Source organism: Phlebotomus papatasi, chromosome 1 (genome assembly GCF_024763615.1).
Source record: "Phlebotomus papatasi isolate M1 chromosome 1, Ppap_2.1, whole genome shotgun sequence".
NCBI classification, from domain to species: domain Eukaryota; kingdom Metazoa; phylum Arthropoda; class Insecta; order Diptera; family Psychodidae; genus Phlebotomus; species Phlebotomus papatasi.
This window is the reverse complement of record NC_077222.1, coordinates 65,527,923-65,541,098: the sequence shown is the minus strand read 5'-3', so window position 1 is coordinate 65,541,098 and position 13,176 is coordinate 65,527,923. Positions and strand designations below refer to the sequence as shown.

Sequence of the window (13,176 nt, the reverse complement as noted above, 5' to 3'; positions counted from 1 at the left end):
TGACCACTCTTTCGCTATCCGGATGCGTCAGTTTGACCAAATCCGGGGAGAGCTTTTCACAGTGAGTTGTCCTTTCAATTTCATCATTCAAACGATTCAACTGGTAGAAAGTTCTAAAACGTTGTTGTCAGGAAGTTAAATGTAATGTTGCAAATTCGTGTTAAATTTTGCTCCTATTATACTTAAGGGAACAAATTGCATTTCCACTATTACGTAAATTTAATTAAACAATTAAAGAGTTGTAATGTTTTTTTTGAAATATATAGTTCGCAAATTAGTCACAAGTTCTGCACAGATTTTGAAAATTTCCATGTAAATTTTAAAAGTTCTGAAGAATCACAAAAAAAGTTCTAGAGGAAGTTGGGCAGTTTCAGGTAGCTGAAGTATTTCTTTACAAGGCTTATTTTCCAAAGTTTAATGCACAACTAAGGGAAGAGCACCAGCGATCGGCAGTGTTCCTCGGATCGTCAAGTTATTGTCATATTATTGCACCAATTAAAATGAACTTTTAAAAATTATTAGCTACTTCTTACCATTTAATTCTTACAAGAATACAGTGCATTAATGTAGATTTAATTTATAAAACCAATTTTTCGTGAGACACCTGATTAAATTCGTGACGATCCGAGGTACAGAGTACACAGTAGCAATTACATCTATTTTTTTATTAATTTATTGTAAAATTTTAAAGTTCAAACGCACAGATATAGTTAAATGGATCACTAATATATCGATTAGCATACACAAAAATACCAAATAGTATTTTGAGGCTTATATTTTCAACTAAATATCGAGCATGTCTCTTAACATTCCGACCCGGGGTACTTTTCCCTTATATTCAAAATATTTAAGTCCACTTGTTTTCTTTACAGTGTTAGATATTTGAAAATGTACTGAACATGCACATTTACCGTAATAATTTTATATTTTTGAAAGTCGTGCATGCCTGAAACTGCCCACTTCCCCCTATACATTGTTATTGCCTTATCATCATTTTATTAAACACTTGTGGAAATGGGGAAACTAGGTCGAGAAACGCAAAGTGCATTTTTAATTCACTAAATAAATTAAATAAAAAATCAATTATTATTAATTGTGACCTCGCTTTCATCGTGTAGTATCGTATATAAGAATTTTGTTGATTTAAAATTGCTTTCTGTACAGTTTCAAGAGTTAGAAAATAATTTCATAAACTGATATAAAAAAAAACAACGATGACTAAAAAATATACAAAAGGTGCTTCTTAAAAAATTATCTTGAAATTTTATATAGGGCTCAATATACTTACTAGTTATAGATTTCATTAAAATAATTCGTTTAGTGTTTTTGTCATATTTAATAAAATAATCAAATAATAATCTACCACGTTTTAAACTATCCGTGTCTCAAATATGCAGGCTCTCCCCTATCGGTAGAGATAATGAACAGTTTTTTTCAGGATTGAAGAAGAGATATTATCGAACTTTTTGTTTTGAGCCGTAATATATAGTAAGTAATTAATTACTTATGATAAGAACCATAAGGATAATAAACATTGCCAAACATTGCCATTTATTAAAAAAAAATCTGTACTTAAACGATTTGATGAATATTCTAACATGTTTATAATTTTTTAATAGTTTTATTATAAAGAACGTTTGGCTTCTTGTCTGAATTTAAAATTTCTAAAACTATGTTTTTACCAATTTCACTGGAGAAATATTTTAATTTACTGAAATAAATTTTATTGCAATTGAATTCAATTAATTATATAGGTAATTTTGCTTTCAACTTTAATCACTTTTTATTGAAAAGTATATCCGGAGTGTCATAATACCAATTACAGAGACGGAAAGAATAACTAATAAATTTGTCAGTTTAGTATGCGAAAATGCAAATTCATAAATATTTCTCGAGAATTCCAAAACAAATTCCATTATGTATCACCAAATTGACAAAATTAAACTAAAACTCGTACAATCTTTTAAAGTAAATTTAAAAAAATTGGGAATGTATTTTTCCATCTCATAAGAATATTTAGTATTTAATTGAGGAAAAATTTCATGAGCTTAAAAACTCAAAAAATATAACTCTAGGTTGGTAAGTAGGGAAAAGCTCTCTCCCTTCGAACGTTCATGCCTTCGAATAATGTGAATTTTCTTTAAGTTTTCCTATGGGATTTAAACATTTCTATTAAATATTAGCTAGCTTATTATGAATTATTGATTATGTAACGATCTTGTAAAAGTCTCTTAGGAAAAGTAAAAGAAATGCCGTTTACCTGGTGAGGCCGGTAATGGTAAGACGGCGGCAGACGCAACCACAAACCAAAACATTGGGATAATAAAAATCTTATCTTATCTTATCTTATGTTATCTTAAATTCACATTATTCTAAGGCATGAACGTTCGAAGGGAGAGTACTTTCCCCTAGTAGTATAATGTATTATAAGTATTAATAATATGCTTAAAATGGGTGAATCTATTTTTTTGCACTTTAGATTTATAGAAATATTTTTGTAAAATTATCCATGAAACATATTTAATTACGAGTATTTAGAATATATTATTTGGTATTTAGTATTACAAATTGAATCATAAGTATTGAAAAAGTCGTTAAACTCTTTCTTAAAAAAAATCAAGCATGTAATTCGAGGTTAAACCCATATATCTTTCGTTTAAATTTTTTTTTGTATAAGATACAAAGATTAGGAATTGCCAAATTGTGGCCCAAAATATTTACAAATACATCACACAACGTATTATAAGTTCACTACTTAAGTTTCTATCTGAACATGCTTTTTTCCTGAAAGAAAAAACTACTTTTTAATAATTTTTCTTCACGTTACTACTTAAAAAAACTAATTTAACAAAAATATTCGTCAGATGGAGACTTCTTTATCTTTGTTTAAATTTTTAAAAGAATAAAAATACAAAAAAAGCATTAAATATAGTAGTAAGTTGTATTTTATTATACCTCTTGCAATACAAATAACACATTCACCCGGCGTCTCCATCTCTTACAGTGGAGACGCCTGGTCAGTTAATGCTATCAAAGTAAAGTAACTGAAATAACTTGTGAAAAACACACAAGATTCATTGGATATCCCTATTACCACCTATAGGGAAATTCTATAGCAGTATCACAGTGCCAAATTACATATTTTCGTGGTAAATATGGGGACAGGACAACATTATACATTGATAAATTTGAATTATTTTCAGTTTGATTATATTATTTCTTAGAATATTATTGGTTTTCGACAAAAATTAAATGGAGTGGAGAATAAAAGCCGATCAAATGACAAATTTTTAAATATTTGACGAAATTGTGTTTAGCATTCCCGTGTTTTTTTTTATAATAGGGAAGTGGGTGATGTAGCTTCACGCAGATCAAATTTTCTCACGATTCTTTTGATTAATTAATAAATATAAATTAAATAAATAATAAAATGAATTAAAAAAATTAAAAGTAGGACAAGTTACATGTTCCTACATATTTAATTTTATTAAAAATATAAATATTTTTCACTGTAATAAAATGTATTAAATCAAATTCAATACCTTTAAAACTTGTTTTACAGGAATTCATTATAATGTTATGACGCAATATTAATAATGTCCTAAATATTAAGAGATTTATGACATTATAGGGTGAAAGGAACACCAATTGTAAGCCCTAATGGGGCTCACTAAAATAAATAATATAACTTATTAAGGAAAATGGGGAACTGAAGGTGCCATCCATCTTTCAACTTCCTCGGAATGAGTGAACTGTTCACGGCGACTGATGATCACTCATTGAAGTACTGATGTTAGATGCCATAAGCAACAAGAGCACCATATAACAACCTTCATCACCCGCCTCGGGATGCTGTGTTTGGTTTGTCATAAGACTGGAGGATTAGAATTGGTGGCTTTGGACGTCGACTGGCTTAACAACTGTCGAATGGGCCATACGCTCTACACTATTGATACTTTAAGAACTCATGTCAGGACTTATTGACAACCTACTCTGTACCATTTGAAATACGAAATTTGAACACTCATCCCTATCGAAAAACGCAGATTAATGAAAAAAACTTATATTACTTAGACTTTATTGAATGCATTAAATAAATTTCACCATTGTGATAAAAAAGTGTCAATAGAAGTTTCTTGTCGAACAGGTGTTCATTTGACCCTATCATTTCTTTTTCAAAGACACTTTAAAAATCACAGAAAGTGTATATAAAATTATAACTATAAAATTTCTAACTCACGTGTGTTTCTGTGTAAAATTTTGTTCAGTTTACGAATAGAAACTCGTTTTTGGGGCATAATCTTTTCCCCATTTGTTTAAAAATTGATCTGTGTGTTTTAGCAAACACGTAGAAATTTCTTTTGAGAATTCTACGCCACCAAAAAGTTCTTGCTGTGTCTGGATGGCATGGGTGATATTTTTTCACGATGTTAGGGATCATTCATGAAATTCATGAAAATAGCAATAAAAGTAGAGAGAAGAAGAAGGATGATGGTAACAAAACCCAGAGAATGAACGCATTGTGAAATAAATTTTTTTTCTTTCGATGGCTGTTCTTTTTCTTGTCCAAATAAATTGTGCATTTTGTGTTTGTTATGATTCAAACATTGGCTGCTGTTGCCAGTCAAATAATTCTGAGAAAAAAAATTGACAGTTGAGGAAAAAGGAGAGTGTTGAAAAAAGATGATCTCGTAAATCGATATTCATAAAATATGATTTCACTGGTTATTTGAGAATAGAAACATTTTTTTATTCATTGCGATTTTTTCTGGTATTTTATTCAATGATATGCTTGCTCTTTTTTTTAGGGGGGTGATTTGCATGACCATTTCACAAGTGAAATGCGTGATTTGCTCTTTACTATGGCGGGAACGCTCGTGGAAACATCAGACGGGAAATCCATCTTCAGTATCTCAGTATTTATTCATCCTGCATCCCAAAATGAAATATTCTCTTTGTGTATTTTATGAGATAGTGGTGGTTGATTTTTTCAGCTGACCCGAATAGACTTTTCATCGCACTTGGAATGTACAAAACATACAAAATTTGTATCTATATCAATAATTTTTATAGTTGGGACATTTATCATATTTTCCCACCACCTCGCAAGACTCATAAAGATTTTTTTCCTCATCATCTTGCCTGATTCTCAGAAAGATGAAGAGTTCTGTTATGATTTGTGATGATCGCAACATGACTGTTAATTCACAAGGAGCGTGTCAAGAGAATATTTTTAATTGATTTCGGGGGAAGAGTGTTCTTGGGCACAAAATGTTGTTTATGAGGGTCTGAATAGCAGTTGAAGATTGTGCCAAAACACGCCTCCGACATCACAAACTCTAATCATATTTGACACATGACAATATTTTGAATGAGGATCAGAAGAAGGTGTCTAAACAGGTGAATTGTTTTGGGATACGATAATGAGGGAAGCTTATGGGAGATGACGATGTGTTTAAGTTTTGTAGTATGCTCGATCTTGTGAATCGATCTCGTGATCACAATTGCATGTGACTTTGATTACGAAATTTTCAATACCAAAATTTTGATGATCATATATTTTCTTTCCACATTTTTCAATCAACCAAATATTTGAGCACTAAATTTATTAAACTTTTCATTGTAAAATTTTGAGTATTTCAATACTAAACTTTTGAATCCCAAAATCTTTATACCAAAATACCAAATATTTGATCACTAAATTTTTGAGTCCCAAAATTGTAATAACCAAATATTTGATTACTATAAGCCTTTGAGTCCCAAAATTTTGATATCCAAATATTTGATTATTCAAATTTTGAGTCCCAAAATTTTGATTACCAAATATTTAGGCATTTAAATTTTGAGTACCTAAACATTGATTACCAAATCGACGCGACGGTTTCATTCTATACTATGCTATATCAGAATGAAAACTTTTCAGAACAGTCATTTCAAATTGGCAAATTCCTATGCTGCCCCAAAAAAATAATACTTGTAATTTTTTTCTTCGAAAAAATAACACGGGCATTACATTAACATCATACTCAAGGAATAAAAACGACTAAAAACGGAACAGAGACGTCGAAATAGTTGATCACTAAAGTTTTGAGTCCAAAAACTTTAATGATCAAATATTTGATGAAAAAAATGTTGAATCCCAAAATTTTGCTTGCCAAATATTTTGACACCAATATTGTGAGTTCGAAAATTATTATAACCAAATAATTGATTACTAAACATTTGTGTCCCAAAATTTTGATCGCCTTTTATTTGATCACAAAAATTTTAAGTATCAAAATTTTGTTTTTGGAACTAAAAATTTTGATGACCTAAGTACTTGGCAAAAGAATTTTTGAGTCCCTAAAATTTGATTACGAAATATTTAATCACTAAAGTTTTCAATCCCAAAATTTTGATTACCAAATATTTGTCTATAAATTTTTTGTGTCCCACAATTTTGTTAACCAAATATTTGATGAGTTCCAAAATTTTGATTATAAAATATTTGATTACTAAATTTTTAAGTGGATTATTTTTCATAGCCCTTTTGTACGTATTTTTGAGTCCCAAAAATTTTATTAGGGTAAAGTGATATAAGTTGGACATAGTGTTACAAGTTGGACATGGCTTTTTTCTTGATAAATACAGTACAAAATTTCTTTTTAAGCACAAGGAATCAAATTATAAAACTAAAGTATTAAAAATATACAAATAAAAATGAAGTACTAAATTTATCAAGAAAAAAAGCCCTGTCCAACTTGTACCACTTTACCCTACGAAATATTTAATCACTAAAGTTTTGAATCCCAAAATTTTGATTACCAAATATTTGGCTATTAAATTTTTGTGTCTCACAATTTAGTTAACCAAATTTTTGATGATCAAATATTTGATTACTAAATTTTTGAGTGGAATCCTTTTGAGAGCGCTTTTGTAAGTGCGTATCCTCCTTTAATAGGATGGTATTAATTCACATATGTTACTTTATTCTCCTCGTATATTACAAAAAAATATACAACGTTTATAAAAATTGTACTATTGTAGTACTGCAAAAAAATTGTCAAATATAAACAACTTTTAGACAACCTAACAACAACCTTATATCGATGAGGACAAGGCAGATATGAATCAATTTTTTATGGGACGTTACTATGACGCAATCCTTTGAATATATAGGCGCTATTGAGTCCGTAGGACACATTTTATACAAGATTGAAAGGTAAAATGAAACTCACCTGGAAGAAAAGCGTGAAAGCAACCCACTGATAGTATTTCGTGTGCTTTATTGTCACATTGGCGCGCGACTGTGAGTTGTCGACACCCGGAAATGGCACCTCTGATCCCTGTTTCTTGTTAAAGGCATCAGCCACTGTATATGTTGAGTGTATCCAGCAGTATGTGTTCAAAACATCCTCGGGGATATCTCTGAAAGCAGAAAATGAATAAACGATTAATTGGAAAATGGAACGTTATAATTTTCGTTGAGCCCATTCAAATGGGAAAAAGTTGCGCGCAATGTGAGAAAAAGCTCATCGAAATGAATGAAAAGTTTTTCAGCTTGGGCATTCACCTTGTATGAACGCAGTCTATTGGATTTCCCACGTACTGCCTGGTTGTAACGGCTATGGAGAAGGTTACCAACAAAATAACAGTGGCGTTGGTGTGAAGTCGGAAAACTGCAGAGTCCACTTTCACATGATTCACCTTAATTGCCGTTGAATCAGGATGTTGGTTTTTTTTATGTGCAACATATCATCCATGAAGAATGAGTCCGGATAAGTAAACATAGTGAGGAAAAGACAAGAAAAAAAAGATTATGTTAGTATTTTTGGCACACAAAGAGCATCAGATTGTTTTGTTTCTTTCTCTCTCACACATTAACATACAAAAAAATAAGAGAAATCCTTTCTTAATTCTGTGAATAATTACATAAATTGAGGATATAAATCAAAAGTGCAGGAAAAACTCTTTCCGCTCATAGCACATCCTTTTTTTTCACATCACCTCTGCGAAAAAGGTGAATTGCAGAATTTAAGCGAAGAGAGTTTGCCAGTAACAATTCAAAATCACTCAAAAATGGCGAGTTAAATCAAATTGCATTCCATCAATCATACAATAAAAATTCTTCATATATATTTTACCTCCTGTTCCCCCCTTTCTCATTCAAAAGGAGTTAGAAATACGTGAGGTGGATATAATTCAAGTGTACCAGTCGTGAGTAGGAAGAATTTGAGAATAATATCTCGGATGTATAAATTGTGAATGAGCTAAAGAAAAGCTACACTCTGAGAAAATGGTGATGACTACCCTTATCTAGGCCCTTTTTGTTTTATTTCATTACATACACTGAGAAAAAAGGGGGTACGATTAACTATTTTTCCTCATAATTTTAACACTTTTTAGATGTAAAAATATATCAACAATTTTTAATGTTAATTTTAAACCTTTTTAAGGGTAAAATCAACTTGAAAAAGGGTAACTTTAACCCCTAATACACCTTAAAAGCATAATATTTACATTTACACCGATTTCGGATCAATACTGCAGGGTAAATTAAACATTTCAGGAATGTTATTTTAACTTTTTCGGATTTCTCTCACAGTGTACAATTAAACCACTGATTGCAGAACCTCCTTTAAATCCTATAGATGAATCGACGAGGGATACTTAAGGTGTAATAGAGAGGTGATTACTTTCCGGATGAACTTAAGAGATTCTGATATTTTCAGAGACCAAACAAGAATGTTTTTCTGGCAGAACTTTCGGTGCGGCAGCGTGCGTTCCTCAGTGGTTAAAAAGCGGGAAAAATTATTTGAGACTACTGTACACAGAGAGAAATCCGAAAAAGTTAAAATAACATTCCGGAAATGTTAATTTTACCCTGCAGTATTGATCCGAAATCGGTGTAAATATTACCCTTTTTAGGTGTATTGGGGGTTAAATTTAACCTTTTTCATGTTAATTTCACCCTTAAAAAGGTGTAAAATTAACATTAAAAAATGTTAATATATTTTTACACCTAAAAAGTTAAAATTATGAGGAAAAAAAGTTAATCGCACCTTCTTTTTTTTTCTCAGTGTACATTTTTTTTGTTACAGTAATCTTACTCAAAACCGTGACTTATAGTCTCTAAATTGCTCTACTAAAGTGGAAGTCATATTTATCCTAAGTAGAAGGGAGGAATTTTGAAAAAGATTAGTGAATTTTAGATACAAAAATAGCAATTTTGAGTAAATGATAATGAAACAAAAAAACTTATACAATAATCTCAAATAAATGTTTTATCGCTTTGTAGCCACTGAGCAAGTATATTGCCTGCCGCACCGAAGGCTCTGCCGAAAGAACATTATTGTTTGGGCTTTGAAAGGTTCAGCATTTCTAACGCATCCGAAAAAACGTTACCTCCCTTATTGCACTTCTCTAAATAGGAAAAAAATGAAAATAAAAGTGAGATAGACATTTCGTGGGAAGATTTTTTTTGTCACTAAATATTGCCGCAAAATTGGTCTGAAATCTCTTTAAGATTACATCAGTTGCCTGTTAATATTTACTAATAATCCTTTATTAGTGTCCATTTTGGACCTTTTAAAAAATACATGGTTCTTAGGGGATAATACTCTACCTTCGAACGTTCATGCCTTCGAATAATGTGAATGTTCTTTTAGTTTTCCTAAGAGACTTACACATTTCCATTAAATATTAGTTAACTTATCGTCAATTGTTGATAATTCCGCGATAATTTAGTGTAATTCTCTTAGGAAAACTAAAAGAAAATTCACATTATTCGAAGGCATGAACGTTCGAAGGGAGACTACTTTCCTCTACATAGTCAACATCGGTATTTTTGATTAACTCCAATTTTCTTAAATATTCTTAGTTTCTCCTCTTTCTTTCACAAAATCCTTGTATTGTGTTCTCATTTTAAGGTATCCATCGGTCAAATTTCTCTTCTGTTCCATTTTCACGACATATACATAGGGGAATGCGCGCTATCTTCGGCCGACTCAAGCTTCGGAATTTAAGTTTTTTCCAATGTTCTTAATGGACTTCACACATAGCTCTTTTCTGGATATTTTAGACATTGGACCAGCTGTTAAAAAATAAAATTATAATGGACTAAATTCAGTTAATACACATTGAAAAAAAATGAACTGTTCGAAGCCTCAATCGTCCGAAGGTACCGAGCTTTCCCCTAACCTGTTTTCTACGTTCCCAACATTCTCTGTTCTACCATAGACATTTTACGTTTTCGTTAAAAAACTGCGTTTCCTGTTTCTACACAAAGTTTCTTTTATATCTTATCATTGTTATCTCTTCTGTTCATAAATGACACCTAATAAAACAAATGTAAAAAATGATATGACTCCTTCCGTTCCACATTTTAAATTTTTGATTCGTATTCAAATGTATAATCTGAAATTGTTTGAATTTTCTACCTCCTATAGACACCTTTCAACGAAAAAATCGCCATCTGAAATTCAATCATCATGGACGGCCAATTTTTTCAACAGATTTGGTTAAATTTGGTTTTATTTAAAAGATTTTGAAACTCCACACCGGATTGTGACGGTTTGAATCGGTAATGAATCGGCAAAGTATCAAAGCATCTAAAATTAAATTAAAAGTTAATGATTTTTTAAAATGGGGGAAAATTCTTAATAATTTCTTCGATTTCTTAATAAATTTGACTCATCGCACCCATATTTTGAAAACTAAAGGTGTCCAGTTTTTAAAACATATTGCGGAGTCGCATTAATTCAGAAACATAGAAAAACTAAGTCATTACGAAGCTTAGGATTGTACAAAGCATGGGAATTTTCTCCTGCCTTCTTGATCATTTTTTTTCTTTAAAGTGGTTTTATGATGATTTATAGATAAATTTTAATCGCTCTTAAACTTTTTTGCTCTCGAGCATATCGATAGTTTTTTCTTGGGAGTTCGAGTGGCTCGCAAAGTCTCAAAGATCGAATGCTTCCAGCCTTTTTTATAAATAGTTTGTTGATTAGCGTTTTAAAGGCTAATTTCTAAACAATTTTGGGATTTTGGATCAATTCGGATCTGTACTAAATTTATTTATTTGAAAATTTATTAAGATAATAAATTATATTCATAATTTTAAAACTTTATAGGTGAAATATATCAACATTTTTAATGTTAATTTTACACCTTTTTAAGGGTAAAATTAACATGAAAAAGGGTAACTTTAACACCTAATATTATATACCTAAGAAGCATAATATTTACACCGATTTCTGATCAATACTGCTGGGTAAAATAAACATTTCCGGAATGTTATTTTAACTTTTTCGGATTTCTCTCAGTGAAGTCATGTTAAGATGATTAGTGCTTGTTGAAATGGCAGAAAACAGTAAAAAAATTAATAATGAATGTATTACTTGGTAAATTGTTAATTAATTGTTTATTTTATTTTATTTTTTTTTTTAATTCTGCTTCGAATAGGTTCTGTATAGGAATATAAATAAATATTTAAAATAAAAAAAATACTCTGTTGATCTGTAGAAAATTCGTAAAATTCATATAACTACTACTTAACTTTCAATTAATTTTTAAATTGATACCTTTCAGGTACCTACAATGTCATCCCATTTCTAAGAGTGTACTATGTGAATTTGTAAGAACAAGTGAGTGTTTGTGCAATTTGGCTGTTTGGTGTTGTTGGTGAAGTGTCTTAAATACTCTTTGCTTTTGGGGCAATTAATGCCTTGAATAGCTTTGGTATTCATTTTTAATCATCCTATTGATACTTTTTAAGCAAATGTATGAAGACAAAAAAAGAGAAAAAATGCGATTAGTGAAGAAAATCTGATTGAAAAAAAAAACACTCACCGAAGATCTACTCACTTGCATGAAGGCATAGACACCTCGGAGAAATTCCATATTGGATGACACACTCGGGGATCTCCTTTGACCCCCACGACCCCGCTTGAGGTATGATGGAATGCTTTCTGTGAGATGTGATTTTAATTTCTGCGAAATTGGTCTGCAAACGGAGAAGGAAGAAGTTAGAACATATACCCAGGAGGCACATGAATTGCATTTCAAATGTTAGATTTACTGTAATATATATTTTTAAATTTTTTTGTGCATGAAGAGAGGAGTTTGTTTGATAAATGCACTTTTCATACTGGGGACATTCGGAATAAAAAAGTGTCATTTCATTTCACATGCTCGAATAAGTGCAAAATTAATGTTATTATTCTTGTCAGTTGTATAAAAGCGTAATTTTTTTCTTATTTTTTTTCATTTTGGAAAGACAACTGGCGGTGATTGGATTATTTTAATTCTTGTATACTTTCCTGTGATGGAGTGCCACAATGAGTGTGATTTTTATAGTGTAAAGAAAGATGACTAATTAAATAGAATAATAGTGTGTCACTTTGCCATTCTTCCTTTTATTTCCTGTGCTAAATCTAAGCTTTTTCGAGTGTATTTTGCACGTGTTTTTGTGTTGCTTTTCTCTATGTAATAACTTAAAGCTCTCTATTGAATAAGAACCCTTCCTTTTGTCCACATTCTTCACAGTAAATGATTTGCAGAAAGACTTTATTTCCCCTCCGGAGATTAAATGAAAGCCAGTGCGAAATAGTGTTGAAAAATATTTCTAAAGGAATTTGTGCAGAATTCTGCGGAATAATTTTCCAGTAGAATATCAATAAAAATTGCATATTATAAAATTTATGAGAGAAGGGGATTCTCAGTTTAATTCAATATTATCTTACAATTAAGCATTTAAGCCTTACCTTATCTAAACCTTTAATCTATAGAAATTGTTAAGCATATGATGTGTTTGAAATATAATCCTTTCGCATTATTGAATTATTAATATACATCATTAGTTCAATAATAATTGATAAACTTTCAGCACAATCACAAAACATTTTGAATTGTCAATCATACTGTCAATGAAATTAATACAATAGTGTCAGAAATTTTACATATCAAACCTCAATTTAAACATGTTAAGGTGAAATCACATCATTGCTCATAAACAATGTCAACCCGGCGCCCTCATCTCATTTAAAATTCGATGAGATATTGCAATGTTGCAATTTATATATTATATTGAAAATTTTTGAAATAAACAGACATTTTATTGGTCAGAAAATAAGCATTTTTTTTTAGTTAAAAATATACATTACTGATCTATTTCACTCAAGAAATATCTGAAAAATT

At 30.5% G+C, this 13,176-nt stretch overlaps 1 protein-coding gene across 3 annotated transcripts in view; it reads right to left on the bottom strand.

Moving 5' to 3' along the window:
• The window catches only part of LOC129810063 (innexin shaking-B), a 115,123-nt gene that overhangs the window by 36,757 nt on the left and 65,190 nt on the right, over nt 1–13,176 (bottom strand). For 2 of the 3 annotated variants that reach the window (XM_055860321.1, XM_055860313.1), the window contains exons 2-4: nt 11,830–11,983; nt 7,553–7,686; nt 7,218–7,407 (exon numbers count right to left, since the gene is read on the bottom strand). In XM_055860321.1, coding sequence (XP_055716296.1) covers nt 7,218–7,407; nt 7,553–7,686; nt 11,830–11,983 — 478 coding nt within the window. The remainder of the gene's footprint in view (nt 1–7,217; nt 7,408–7,552; nt 7,687–11,829; nt 11,984–13,176) is intronic. The other variant, XM_055860329.1, reaches the window with a different exon arrangement.